The sequence below is a fragment of the Chenopodium album genome, chromosome 3 (genome assembly GCF_948465745.1).
Source record: "Chenopodium album chromosome 3, dcCheAlbu1.1, whole genome shotgun sequence".
Classification (NCBI taxonomy): Eukaryota; Viridiplantae; Streptophyta; class Magnoliopsida; order Caryophyllales; family Amaranthaceae; genus Chenopodium; species Chenopodium album.
The window spans coordinates 31,454,451-31,469,621 of NC_137836.1; the positions used below are offsets into that span (position 1 = coordinate 31,454,451).

The 15,171-nt window shown below is 46.1% G+C and overlaps 1 protein-coding gene across 1 annotated transcript; it reads left to right on the plus strand.

The window, feature by feature from the left end:
* The first annotated feature begins 4,194 nt into the window (after window positions 1-4,194).
* Window positions 4,195-4,779, plus strand: LOC145624987 (uncharacterized). Its single transcript, XM_081678070.1, has one exon. The coding sequence runs from the start codon at window positions 4,195-4,197 to the stop codon at window positions 4,777-4,779; it is 585 nt and encodes a 194-aa protein (XP_081534196.1).
* Window positions 4,780-15,171: the final 10,392 nt, after the last annotated feature.

A 15,171-nucleotide genomic window follows, 5' to 3' on the forward strand; every position in this document is an offset into this window, starting at 1 on the left:
CACATCATGGATCATTGTTCAAAGCTTTTATGATGGTCTTACTCCTACTTGAAGGGCCAACCTTGATAACGGGGCCGGTGGTAGCCTTAAAAAGCTATCGGTAGATGATGCATACAAGATGATTGAAGAAGTGGCAAAGCACTACGCATACGGAGGTGATAGAAGGCAACCTCAAGCAAAGAAGGGCGGAATCCACGATCTTAGTGCAATAGACCTTATTACATCAAAGTTTGACATGCTAGCTCACAAGCTAGATCAAACCACCCTTACATCTCTAAGATCTTCTTCACAACAAGTCATGACTTGTGAGACTTGTGGAGGAAATGATCACTTGTCCTCCTATTGCAACTCAACTAACCAAGAGCAAGCTGCAGCTATTGGGCAAAGAAATGATCAATACTCTCAACCCTACAATCAAGGTTGGAAACCCCAACAAAACATGGGTTGGAAACAACAATTCCAAGGCCCCCCTCAATACCAATACAACCAACCCCATCCACAAAACCAACAAGCTCCTTACCGCCACCCTAATCAAAGGGACCAAAACCAAAAAAGACAATAATATAACTAACCCGCTCCTTCACCTCCTAAAAAATCTATCCTTGAATCCGCACTTGAGACCTTCATTACACAACAAGGAAGAAGCAATGCGGATATGCAAGCGAACATCTAACAACTTCAAGCACACAACAAGATAATTGAGAATCAATTGGCTCAAATTGCGCAACAAGTTGGAAGTTCATCCTCCAATCCTAGTGGTCACTTCCCAAGCTCAACGGCTGTGAACCCAAAGGAGCAAGCTAAGGCCATTACCTTGAGATCGGAGAGAGGTTGTGAAGGGTCGGTTATGAGTGAAGAGGAGCCACAAAAGAGAGATGAGGGTGAGTTTGAAAATGAGATAGTTGATGTTGAGAGAAAGGAGCCACAAAAGAAAAATGAGGGAGATGAGGAAAAGGTAGAAAAGCCCCCCATGAAAGTATACAAGCCTCCCATTCCATTCCCTCATAGGATATTTGAAAAGAAATTAAATGAAAAGTTTTCAAATTTTCTTGAAGTCATGAGAGGACTTCAAGTGAATATCCCCTTTCTTCATGCTATGTCACAAATGCCTACATATGCGAAATTTTTGATGGACCTTCTATCCAACAAGAGTAGGCTTGAGGAGATTGCTACCATCTCGCTTCCCAAGGAGGTGAGCGCTATCATTCAAAACAAGCTTCCTCAAAAGCTTGGTGACCCCGGTAGCTATGCAATACCGGTGAAGATTGGAGACTTGGAAGCTATGGATGCTTTATGGGATCTTGGGTCAAGTGTGAGCTTGATGCCTTATTCTATAGCAAAGAGTTTGAAAGTTAGAGACTTGAAGCCAACAAGAATGTCCCTACAATTGGCCGACCGCACGGTTAGGCTACCTTTGGGAATTCTTGAAGATGTACCAGTTCAAGTCGAGAGAATATTTATGCCTAGTGACTTCGTAGTAATGGAAATGAAACAAGACACAAGAGTACCCCTCATCTTGGGGAGACCATTTTTGAACACCGCGGGTGTTGTTATTGATATGAAGGAAGGAAGGTTAACCTTGAATGTGGGAGATGAGAAAATCTCATTCTCATTCTCCCAAACATTGAAAAAGCCATCGTTCGATGAAGTTCATAGAGTTGATACTTTGGAAAGGAACTTAGAGGAGTTCCAAGAGAACTTGATTGAAGGAGATCCTTTACAAGATATCCTAACGAGAGGCTTAGTTGAGGGAAGATGAAGAAACTAGGGGGTATGATCTTTTGCTCAATCAACCTTCAGTCCACAATGAAGTGAAAGTGGAAGTGTTCAATGTGGAGGTAAAAGAGGAGAGGACTACGAGTCCTCATAAGGTTGAACTTAAACCCCTTCCCCCTCTTCTTAAATATGGTTTCCTTGATGATAGTGAGGCTTATCCCGTTATTATCAATGCCAAACTCGATGATGTCTCTCTTGATAAACTCCTAGTTGTTCTAAGGGAGTATAGAGATGTCATTGGGTACAAAATTGATGAGATTAAGGGGATAAGTCCCACAATTTGCATGCATAAAATATTACTTGATGATGATCATGCTTCTTCAATTGAGCATCAAAGAAGGCTCAATCCAAACATTAAATAAGTTGAGAAAAAGAAGTTTTAAAACTTCTTGAAACGAGCATAATCTACCCTATCTACGATAGTAAGTGGCTTAGTTCGGTTCAAGTTGTGCCTAAGAAAGGAGGCATGACAATCATTAAGAATGATAAAGGTGAGACCATTTCTACAAGGTCACTCACCAGGTGGAGGATGTGCATTGGTTATAGAAAATTGAATAAATCCACCGAAAAGACCACTTTCCTCTCCCCTTTATTGATCAAATATTGGAAAGACTAGCATCTCATAGTCATTATTGCTTCTTGGATGGATATTCGGGATTCTTCCAAATCCCAATCCAACCCGAGGACCAAGAAAAGACTACATTCACATGTCCTTTTGGCACCTTTTCTTATCGAAGGATGCCATTTGGACTTTGTAATGCACCTTCCACATTTCAAAGGTGTATGATGTCTATTTTTTCCGACATGCTTGAATAATCAATTGAAGTATTCATGGATGAATTTTCTGTTTTTGGTTCATCTTTTGACATTTTCCTTTTGAATTTGATTAAAGTGTTGAAAAGATGTCAAGAGGTGAACTTGGTCTTGAATTGGGAAAAATGTCATTTCATGGTAGAAGAAGGAATTGTTCTTGGTCATGTAATTTCTAGTAGGGGCATTGAAGTAGATCGTGCCAAAATTGAGGTCATTGAGCGCCTCCCACGGCTACAAATGTGAAGGGGATAAGGAGATTTCTTGGACACGCGTGTTTTTACCGCCGGTTCATAAAGGATTTTTCAAAAATCGCAAAGCCGCTCACTCAATTGTTGGTAAAGGATGCTTCTTTTGTGTTTACTAATGATTGTTTGCTAGCATTTGATAGGTTGAAGGAGGCATTGATTTCGGTTCCTATCATTCAACCCCCTAATTGGGAGCTTCCTTTTGAGCTTATGTGTGATGCTTCGAATTTTGTCATTGGGTGTGTTCTTGGACAAAGGAAGGATAAGAAGCTCCATGCTATCTACTACACAAACAAAACATTGGATGATGCACAAAGGAATTACGCAACCACGGAAAAGAAGTTTCTAGCCATTGTTCACGCAATTGAGAAGTTTAGGTCCTACTTGTTGGGATCTAAACTCATAGTCTTCACCAACCATTCGGCCTTTAAGTACCTCTTGTCCAAGAAGGAACCAAAGCCAAGATTGATACGGTGGGTCTTTCTCTTACAAGACTATGACATTGAGATTAGAGAAAAGAAGGGTGCCGAAATGTTGTGGCCGATCATCTTTCATGGTTGCCTATCTTTGTAGGTGAACTTGATAACTTGCCAATCGACGATTCATTTTCGGATGATCAACTATTTGTTATTCTACAAACACCGACACCATGGTTTGCAGACATTGCAAACTATCTATCTTTCTATTCTTCCTCCCGACCTCTCCTATCAACAAAAAAGGAAGTTTCTACATGATATCCGCCAATATTTTTGGGTCGACCCCTTGCTCTTCAAACAAAGTGTTGATGGCCTTTTTAGAAGGTGTGTTCCGGATGATGAGATTGAAGATGTTATCACAATGTGTCACCTCACCTTGTGGAGGGCATATGAGTGTTAACAAAACTTTAGCGAAAATCTTACAATGTGGTTTTTATTGGCCCACAATGTTCAAAGATGTGTGGGGTGTAGTGAAAGCTTGTGACCGGTGTCAAAGAACCGGTAATATTTCAAGAAGAAGTTAGATGCCTTTGAACAACATTCTTGAGTTAGAGATTTTTTATGCATGGGGCATTGATTTTATGGGGCCTTTCCCGACCTCTTTTGGGAATAAGTTCATTATTGTGGCCGTTGATTACGTGTCAAAGTGGGTAGAAGCGGTTGCATCTCCTACTAATGATGCTAAAGTAGTTGTCAAGCTCTTCAAAAGAGTAATTTTCCCAAGGTTCGGGGTGCCGCAAGCCGTTATTAGTGATGGAGGTTCACATTTTGCAAAGCGATCCTTTCAAGCTCTTTTTGAGAAATATGGTGTGAGGCACAAGGTGTCATTGGCTTACCACCCCCAAACAAGTGGTCAAGCTGAAATTTCAAATCGGGAGATAAAAATGATTCTTGAGAAAACGGTGGATAGGTCTAGGAAAGACTGGTCTACAAAGTTTGATGATGATCTATGGGCCTACGACATCGCATTCAAAACTCCCATTGGCACCACACCATACAAGCTTGTTTATGGGAAATCATGCCATTTGCCGGTAGAACTTGAGCATCGTGCTCATTGGGCCGTCAAAACGTTGAATTTGGACCTTCAAAGTGCCGGTGAAAAGAGGTTGCTTGACCTCCAGGCCTTGGAAGAATTATGGTTGGATGCATATGAGAGTGCACGGATTTACAAGGAAAAGACCAAGGTTTGGCATGACAAGCATATTAGAAAATGGGAGTTTAAAGAAGGTGACAAGGTCCTACTATTCAATTCTCGGTTGAAGTTGTTTCCGGGTAAGCTCAAGTCAAGATGGAGTGGACCATTTATCGTTAAGAAGGTGTTTCCATATGGTGCTATTGAAATCTCAAAATACAATGGTGAACCGTTCAAAGTGAATGGCCAAAGGCTAAAGCCATACTTTGACGGTTTTGTGCATGAAGAAGCCAAGGTCGTTCACCTTGATGAGTTTGATGTTCCTTCCTCTCATTGATAATGCAATGTCGTCAAGCTAGTGACGTTAAAAGAGCGCTTCCGAGAGGAAACCCGAGTTTCTTACCCCCCTTCTCTAATAAACTATTATTTCTTTTCCATAATTTTTATTATTATTACTAACTTTTCTCTTAATATCTTTTGTAGGTATTGATGAAAAGAGTAGTAAGAAAAATATTCTTGGATGTGAAGTAGTAGGCTTAGTAAAAATCATAATAATAATGGTGATATTAATAATTTTATTATTATTATAAAAAAAATAATAAAAAAATAAAGAAAAAACAAAAAGAGAACATGCAGCATCATGTTTGCACGGACGTGCAGAACATTGCACGTCCGTGCAGCAAAAATCAGAAGCAGTCAGTAAATTGAGAGTGAATTTTTCCAAATTGGCATAGACGTGCCAAATTCAGCACGTCCGTGCAAGTTGGCTAAGCACGTCCTGCAGCCCCTTGCACGTCCGTGCCAATAAAGTCAGTAATTTTGTAAGGTTACTGTCTAAGGATGCACGTCCATGCCAAATGTTGCACGTCCATGCAACCCCAGTTTCAGTAGTCAGCAGCACGGTTATTATGTAAAAAAAAAAAATTCCTCACTTCCTCATAACTTATCTCACGAATTGCCCCCCCTTTCTCTCTAGAACTCTATTCCTACTCCTATAAACTAGATTTGGGTACTTTTATACCCGGCCAGGTGGCCCAATCAGAAAGCGCCACGTGTCCTCCATATAGGTGCCATTTGGACCTATGGAATGATGACACGTGGAGGGTGGACTCTTCTCCGTCCTACGTGGACTGAAGGTCCAGCAGGGACCATTCAGGTGGCGACACGTGTCACTCAAAAGGTGCTTTAGAATCCTTTTGGGCACAGTGACACGTGTCACTCAGGCATTGGCCCTGGGATGGCGGCCTTCTAAGGCCCAAATCCCGAGGCGCCGCAAAACGGCGTGACCTAATTCCTAGGTCACCAGATCCTAGGAGGGCACACTTTTCAAAAAGACCCTATAAATAGGGACATTATGTCATTTATGACGACACACGGAAAAAAGAGAGAGAATTTTTGACACACAATACGAGACAATACGTCACTTACCACAGAGCTGTCGTTTTCAAGGAACACACATCACTTTACCTGAGTTTGGAATCCAAGCGGATAACTTTACTTCTGCACGTTTTATCTCCGAACATTTACTGACTTAATCTTCGGAGGCGGACCACCGACCATCCGGCGGTCCGTTTGCTTTGCAGGTACATGCATCCTCAGTTGAATCCAGTTTCAGTGTTGTAACTCTCCCGAGGGACAAAAACCCCCGAAACATTTGGCGCCGTCTGTGAGGAGAGTACCTCTGAAATGGCTTCACAAGAGCTTGTACCAAATCCGGAGACCATTCGGCCTCCAAATGATGTACTGGTCCAAACGGACCACGACTCAGGTGACGACGCTGATGTCGAAACCTATGTGGATCCAAATGGATCCCTCATCTCTAGACGCATCCGCAGTAAGGAATGGAGAGAGCGTCCCCATGTTCAGGCAGGACCAAGCAAAACTGCTGGCCAGCCAAAGAAGCCCTCGGGGCGGCCGGTTGATCCTTCCCAGGCGGCAGGATCAACTCCCGTCACTCGGGATGAGCTAATGTCACTCCTGAGCAGCCTCAGGGGTGAAATCAAGCAGCTCGCCTCAAAGAAGTCGCCTACTCCTAGAAAGGAGCAGTCGGCCAAGAAGCCAGCCCAAGCTGGCAAACAGAAGTCGGTTAGGGACCGTCAGCCGACTCCTCATCCTGCTCCTAAGGAGAAGGCCAGGCCCCAATTTGACCTTAATCGGCTCTGTTTCCCAGAAATGGGCGCAAGAAAACCCATCCGGCCCATACAGCCGGATGGTAGCAAGAAAACGTTCTCTGACGCTCGGCAATACATTGAGGAGAGGAGAACCCAGCAATCAGAGTCGGCTTCAACGTCGACTTATCATGATAGCTTTCGGAATACCTCTGTGAGGTGTTCCTAGTCTGTACATGAGACCCCAACAAGCAGCCAAAGGGTTTAGTCTGGGCCGCATGTGATTCAGTCCGCCCAGTACATGGCACAACCATTATACCAGGCGCCAGTTGTACCTTACATGCAACCTACCCTCTATGGAGGACAGGCGGCATACGGCTATCAGCCGATGGACTGGCAGCTTAGGCTGCAACACCTTGGAGATCAACCCTCTGCTTTCTCTAGGGAAATAACTGAAGCCGTACAGCCGGCCAAAGTTAAAAACGTTCTGGTTGGAGCCTATGACGGGACCTCCAACCCAGAAGACCACCTGCTAGCATACACCCACCTCATGTATTTACAGGGGTTGGATGATGCCGCATGGTGTCGTTGCTTTCCAGCCACCCTGAAGGGCATAGCCCAGCAGTGGTTTGACAACCTGCCGGCTGGCTGCATAAATAGCTTCAAGACACTTGCGTTCTTGTTTGCATCAAACTTCTCTATGAACATCCCTGCCAAAAAGACAAGTCTTGACTTGGGCAATGTACAGCAGGGAGATAGAGAAGGTTTGCGATCCTACGTCAGGCGGTTCAATCTGGTCTGAATCCAGATTCATGGGTTGTCTGATGAGGTCGCCTTCACAGACTTCTTTAAGGGTCTGAAAGACGGGTCTACTTTTAAGTACGAACTCGTCCGCAAACAAATCTTTACCCTGCAAGGAGCCTTGCGAGAGGCGGAAGCCTACATACAGGCGACCGAACTCTGCTCCTCCAATAAGCAGTCGGACCATAAGAAGTCCGACCGGCAGAAAGAGACTCGGTCTGCTCAGCCGGCTCCTAAGCCAGAAGAGAGCAAAAAGAAAAAGCAAGTCTGGGCCATTGATAACTCTGATCAACTGGCCCAGAAGAAGAAAAAAGAGTGGAAACCGTACGTCTCAAGGTACGAATTCCACAAGGACTGCTGCTCCATCCTTTTGGAAATTAAGGATCGGCTAACTCTTGAAAAGCCAGCTGCTATGAAAGGTTCCGCTGAAAATCGGAACAAAAACAAGCATTGCCGTTTCCATGAGGATGTTGGCCATGACACGAACGACTGCTTTAGTCTCAAGCGGGAGCTCGACCGTCTGGCCGACAAAGGACAGCTGAAGTCCTATGTGAAGTCCAAAGTGACTTCAAAAGCAAATCCGGGGCAGTCCAAGAAAAAGACTCCCCAGCCTGCTGTGAGTGCCGAAACTGATGAAGAACCGGTCTATACCATAGAAGGCGGATTTGCCGGTGGTGGCCCGACCATTCGGGGTACCAAGGACCATCTGAGAAAGATGGTCAATTCTGTTGAGGAGGGGGATACAGCTAGCACATCCACCTTCCCTAAAGTTGTCATCACCGAGCAGGACAAAGGCAAAGTCCGTCGGCCGCATGATGACCCTGTTGTCATTGAGTGTAAAGTCGCCAACCAGCTGGTTGGCCGAATTTTGATTGACACAGGAAGTTCCTCTGACCTCATCAGCCTCAAATGCTTGTCCAATCTCAAGTACAAACCGGATAGCATGATGGAGGTCACCCACACCTTAGTTGGGTTTGGGGGAGGACTTGTGCACCCAGTCGGACGAATCGACCTACTTGTCCGCCTGGGAAGCAGGGGAGACGGTCGACACATGACCATCCGTTTCCTAGTGGTTGAAGAGCTCACGGCTTACAACCTCATCTTTGGCCGACCCACTCTTAATGAGTGTAAGGCCGTCATCATCCCTGCTCTCATGCTACTCAAGTATGAGAAGGATGATGGAACAGTTGGTTCCCTTAATGGGGACCAAAAGACGGCTCGAGAGTGTTATCTCTCGGACGTCAAGCCTGCGACCGCAGCATCCGGCCGGGGCAAGCAAATGATTGACCTCGACGATGTCGAGGAAGAACAGTCGGCCCCACCAGCCGGAAAGAAAAGAAAGACTGATCAGCTGGTGGTGGTCAAAAAAGAAAAGCAATAGCAATCACTGACCGGGGAAAGGTCGGATGATCTTCGTCCCCAGCCTACTGGAGAGCACATTGATATCCCTCTGGATGATAACCGTCCAGAGCGGACTGTTAAGGTGGGGACGATTGCCTTTGCAAAGTTGGGTGAAAACCTTCACCAGCTGCTCAAGGAATTCAAAGACATCTTTGCCTTTGAAGTGGAAGAGATGCCAGGCATCAGCCCGGATCTCGCTGTCCACAAACTCGCCGTGGATCCTAAAAAGAAGCCCATCCGGCAAAAGAAAAGAAACCACGGCGAAGAAAGAAGTCAGGCGGCAGCTGCCGAAGTAAAAATGCTGTTAGATGCCAAGTTCATTCGGTCGTGCAACTTCCCTGAGTGGGTAGCTAACGTTGTGTTAGTAAAAAAGTCGAATGGAACTTGGTGGATGTGTGTTGATTACACAGACCTCAACAAGGCATGTCCAAAGGATAGCTATCCACTGCCTAAGATCGACAGTCTGGTTGACTCAACAGCCGGACATGCCCTGATGAGTTTCATGGACGCCTATTCAGGTTTCCATCAGATCCCCCTGTGGAAAAAAGATCAAGAAAAGACGGCATTCGTCACTGATCAGGTGTTGTTCTGTTATACGGTGATGCCGTTTGGTTTGAAGAATGCGCCTGCTACCTTCCAACGAATGATTAATACGGTCTTCATTAATCAAATCGGAAGGAATGTAGAGGCGTACATTGATGATATGATAGTCAAATCCAAACAGCAGGCGGATCACCTTGCTGATCTCCGAGAAACATTCGCCACACTCAGGCGGCACAAGGTCATGCTTAACCCAAAAAAGTGTGTCTTTGGTGTTGAGTCTGGGAAGTTTCTCGGATTTTTGATTGACCAAAGAGGAATAGAGGCCAACCCTGAGAGAGTACAGGCGGTAATCGACATGCAGTCGCCCCGTACTGTGAAGGGAGTGCAAAAACTAACAGGTTGTCTGGCGGCCCTGGGGAGATTCCTCAGCCGTTCAGGCGACAAGTGTCTCTACTTTTTCCAGGCAATCAAAAAGAAGACAAACTTTGAATGGGGGGATGATGCAGAGGCGGCCTTTCAAAGGCTAAAAACTCATCTGCACTCTTTGCCGAGGCTTGTCAGCCCTTTGCCTAAAGAGAAGCTCTTCATGTACTTAGCCGTCTCTGATCATGTCCTCAGTGCTGTCCTCTTAGCTGAAAGAGACGACATCCAGCTCCCGGTGTATTTCATAAGCCATGTTTTGAGAAATGCGGAGCTTCGGTACCCCATGGTTGAGAAATTCGGCCTTGCCCTTTACATGGCCATCAAGAAGCTTAAACCTTACTTCTTGGCGCATGCGGTAGAGGTCTATACTAACCAACCGATCAAACGGCCACTCACAACCTTGGAGTCTTCTGGACGAATGCTCAAATGGGCAATTGAAATACAAGGATTAGAAATCACTTATGAATCAAGGAAGGCAATAAAGGGACAAGCATTCGCTGACTTTATTGTCGAAATGACAAGGCCGGTTGTTTCGGACAATACGGACCAGGTCTGGAAAGTGTATGTGGATGGGAGCTCCACTGTGAACGGCTGTGGTGCGGGGATTATCTGTCAATCTCCTGAAGGAGATAAGTACGAATACGCACTACGGTTCAAGTTTCAGGTCTCTAATAATGAGGCCGAGTATGAGGCCCTGCTGGCCGGCATCCGGTATTGCAAGGCGGCAGGGGCGAAGAAGATATCCGCCTGCTCTGATTCTCAACTGGTCGTACTCCAGGTTAATGGAACGTACGAGGCCACTCATCCGGCCATGATAAAATATTTGCAGGCGGTCAAGAGTGAAGTTGGGTCACTTGAAGAATTTCATCTAACTCAGGTGCCCAGGTCTTCAAACAATCAGGCGGATGCTCTGTCCAAGTTGGCATCATCCGCCTCCTGTGAAACGCCTCGGTCAGTCTTCTGGGAGGTCATGGAAAAAAGAAGTATATCTGAGGAAGACCCCATTGGAATTCTTGACCGAAGCTCAACCTGGATGGACAGCATCCGGACCTATCTTGCAGACGGCACGCTCCCTGACTCACCACGGGAGGCGGCTGTTCTAAAAAAACGAGCAGCTAACTTCGAGTTACGGCAAGGAGAGCTCTTCAGGGCTGGCTTTTTTAAACCCCTGTTGAAGTGTGTTACCCCTGAAAAGGGGAAGGAAGTTCTCGAAGAGTTGCATTAAGGATTCTGCGCCTCCCATATAGGCGGCAGATCCCTCGTGGCTAAGGCCAGGCGGCTTTACTTTTGGCCAACTCTGGAGTCGGATGCCATGGAAATGGTGAAAAAATGTGACAAGTGCCAAAAGTTTGGCAAGCTCATCCATCGTCCGGCTACAGACCTGACGGCCATCCACAGCCCAATACCCTTTGCCAAATGGGGCATGGACATTCTGGGGCCATATACAACTGCACCAGGCGGCAAGCGCTATATATTGGTGGCTGTGGATTACTTTACCAAGTGGGTAGAGGCTGAGGCAGTCAAAAACATCAAGACTAAAGACGTCATTTCCTTTATCTGGAGGAACATAATCACTCGTTTCGGGGTGCCCATGTCTATGGTTTTTGACAATGGTCCTTAATTTGAGACGCCTCAACTCAAGACTTGGCTGGGAGACCAAGGGGTCTCAAGCTTCTTCGCATCAGTCGGCCGGCCGCAAGCAAACGGCCAGGTCGAAGCCTTCAACAAGTTAATCTCAGACGGGATTAAAAAGAAGATTGAGCGGGCTGGTGGCCTTTGGGCGGATGAATTACCACACGTCCTTTGGTCCATCAGAACGACTGCTAAAGGGGCAACGGGAGAAACCCCATTCCTAATGGTGTATGGTGCAGAAGCTCTTCTGCCCATTAAGCACTATGAGCCGACCCTTCGAATCATGTTGTATGATGAAGAGGCAAATTGGGAGGCCATGCGCCTAGCATTGGACTCACTTCCAGAGCACAGGGGTAATGCTGCCTTGCGTCATGAGATATACCGTCTGAGAATGACTCGGGCTTACAACAAAAGAGTACACAAGCGTCCTCTCAAAGTGGGGGACTTTGTGCTACGGAAAATGGAGGCAGTCGGTAGGGCGAATGAACAGGGAAAGCTAGCCCCAAATTGGGAAGGCCCCTACCGAATTTATGAGGAGGTAAGAGACGGCACCTACCGCCTGGAAGAACCAGACGGCAGGCAGCTGCCCAGAACTTGGAATGTAGACAACTTGAAAAAGTACTACTTCTAAGTATGAATGTAAAGACCTCAATTTTGTAAATCTCACGTATTGTTAATGAGAATATGCCTTCATTTCCCAACTTATCTTTTTATTTAAGTTTTTTAAGTGTCGCCTGTACCAAATACAGATGGCCAATATGTTTGGAAAGCGTCTGTCCCAACAGCAGACGCCCCTATCCCTCTGAAGGAGCCGATTGTTTTAGAACAGTCGTTCCTACTAAATTCATCAAGTTTACACCAACACTTGACGAATATTAACTTAATCATTAAAGAGGCCTAAGGCCAGATAAAATCATGATAAGGCCCATGGCCGGATGTTAATAAACAAAAAGAGACCGAATGGTCACAGTCTGCTCCAACATGAGCATGACCGTCTGCTCCAACATGAGTCAGATAACCAGCGACGTCCATTTGGGCGAATTCGTCGAGGAGAAGCATCTCCCATTTGGGTGGCACATTGCTCTACGAATATATCAAGCGGCCCTACCGAATGCTAAGGCAGCATTCGCAGTCGTTTGTTTTAATCGAAAGTGAAATCTAAAAGACCTGAATTTTCTATTTAACGCAGTTGTCACTGTTTCATGAGTAGAGGCTAATTGAGGCATAAAGCCGGATGCTCCTGTTATTGCTCAGGGGCAAAACAGGCGGAATATTTGATTAATATACAAGTTAAGTTAACTACTTAGCACTTATTGAGGCTATTGGCCGGATGACGCCTGATCCTTGCCTATGGGGCAAGACAGGCGGACAATTATTTTTACAGAAAATTGGTTAAGTTACAAACTTAGCATTTTATCTCAAAGAGGCCTATGGCCGGAGGCGCTTGTTTTTGCTTATGGGGCAGAACAAGCGGAGGTTTACCCTTAGCAAATTAGCTAAGTTGGAAATTTGAGTTAGTTCGAGCCAATGGCCGAATGAACACTTATGTTTGCCAATTCTGGATGGACGTCTGCCGCTTGGTTTGGGGCAATCACCATAGTGATTGATTGACTTAGAAACCATGCATACTCTTCTAAGTATCAAAAATTTCTAAGTCAATCAATCCAATAAACCGAAACCACTCGACATCCGTCCAGGGGCAAGAACATTCGCATGGTATACAGGTTATAATACTTAGCCAAAATGCAAAGGATAACAACAATATGGATAACTTCAGCCAAATGGCCGAAGGATTTAAATTAAAAAAGACCAATCGTCACCAGACGATTGGTTAAGATTGTTATCTGGCAAAGCCAGAAAGATTGTCAAATTACCCGACCCCTCAGTCGGTAAAGATACAAATACTCGGCACACAGGCCGGAAAAGAAAAGTACATGGCCATTCGGCCGCAGAAAAGCATAAAAGCTTAAGTGATCAGGGGAGAGCCTCTTCAGTGGCAGCCGGCTTGTCGTCCTTCGGCTGCTCTTCCTCCTTTTTCTCTGGCTCCTCCGTCTGATCCTCCTCCTCGCCGCCCGAGGACGACTCCCCAGAAGAGTCGGACCAAGAACTTTCCTCGGCCTCAGCATTCTCAGCCTCTTCAATAAGGCGAGCGTCGAATGCTTTGCTGGCTTCGTCAAATTTGGATTTCCAAATCTGATAGTCCGAGTCCGGCTGTACAGCCGCCCAAGTGTCCCGCATGATGGCTTCATAATCGCTCATCATTTGCTTAACAAGAGCCTCTCTCTCTTGATCAGCCACGGACTCAAACTTGGACTTCAGCTGATGCTCCTAGTTGCTGAGGCGCTGCTCCAGGCGGCCCACCTTCTGCTTGGCTCTCTCGGCCTCTTCTTTGGCATCTTGAAGAGGCTCGAGCTTCTCCTTAAGAGTTGTAATCTCTTTCTTAAGGGAAGTGATGCGCAGGCGGGCCGAGTCCAGGTCCTTCTTCACCTACATATTGGCTTCCGCCTGCGAATACATCATATCAAGCGTCAGATACTCATTCTGAGCAATATCAAATTGAGCTCGATCCAAGGCGGACTCGGCCCGAGCTTTAGCGACTGTTACCTCTTTGGATTTCTCCTTGAGGGGTTGCCTGAGCCCTTGGACGCGCAGCATGGCCTGCAAAAGAGCCGAATGGTTAAAACTAGGCGGAAAAAGAAATAATGCTTAATAAAAAATTGCTTGAGCTAAGACTCATACCTCGCAGAGGTTCCCCAAGATTCCATCCAAGTCAAGGGTGCCGACTCCTCTGACAGACGCCTTGTCGTCAGGATCAACCGCCCTCAGCATGGACTTGGCCATCTGGACTACAGTCGGCCTCTGCACAGGAACTGAGAAGGAGAGAAAGTTAGAAAAAATAACTCAAGTACATCTAAATGGAAGAACAATAGGGGTGAATGGATTTTACCGTCGTCCTTCTGTTCCTCCTCTCTCCCAGGCTCCTCTTTTCTCCTGTTGAGCCGACAGCAGTGGTGGGTTGCTTAAAGCCACCCTTCGATGCCCTCTGGGCATCCGGTTTGCTGATCTCCTTTTCAGCATCGAAAGAAGAGGCGTCTGGGCCCTTCTTGGGCCTATGAGCAATGTGCTTCCGGCCGCCCTTGCTGGATGCGCTCACATCACCCGCCCTAGTCTTTTGGATTTTAGGGTCGGATGGTTTTGAAGGAGATTTGGAAGGCGCACCCTACATGAACACAAGATAAACGCAAGTTAGAAATCATTCGGGCAAATTTAATATTGGTCAGAAATGAAAGTATAACAATTTTCTACCTTGGAGGTGCCGCCAGTTTTTTGCTCGTCCACTTTGGTGTGAGTGGTTACTTCTGCCCTGTTTAAAACATTCGACCTGTATCGAGCAGCAGATACAGTCGGCTTCCTTGTGGCCGAGAGCTTTTCCATTGCTTTGTCTGCAAAAATGAACAAGTGATTAGCATCATTAAACAAGTACTGAAAAGCAGAAGTAAATTGCATATAAAACAGACGGCCGACTACCTCTCGGCATCTCAGAACTTAGCCCACAGGCGGCTAAGAATGTCCCTTCTTCAAACCACTTGTACAAAGGGAGATAACATTGAGGGGTGACCTCCTTGTCCCCCTCATCATTCGTCCACACGGACACGGTAAACAACCCCGCGTCCATGATCTCCTCCTTTGCCCGCCTGGGAATAGGCGGCAATGCGCTCCTGCCTGCTAGGAGAGGTGGATCCTTATTCCACCTGTTATACTTTTGGTTCAGGCGGCTGTCGGCAGACTTGACTATATAAAACTTAGTCCTCCAGTCTTTC

What these genes read in the sequence shown, in the direction of transcription:
- LOC145624987 (XM_081678070.1), top strand. Translation starts at nt 4,195, where the DNA reads ATGATTCTTGAGAAAACGGTGGATAGGTCTAGGAAAGACTGGTCTACA.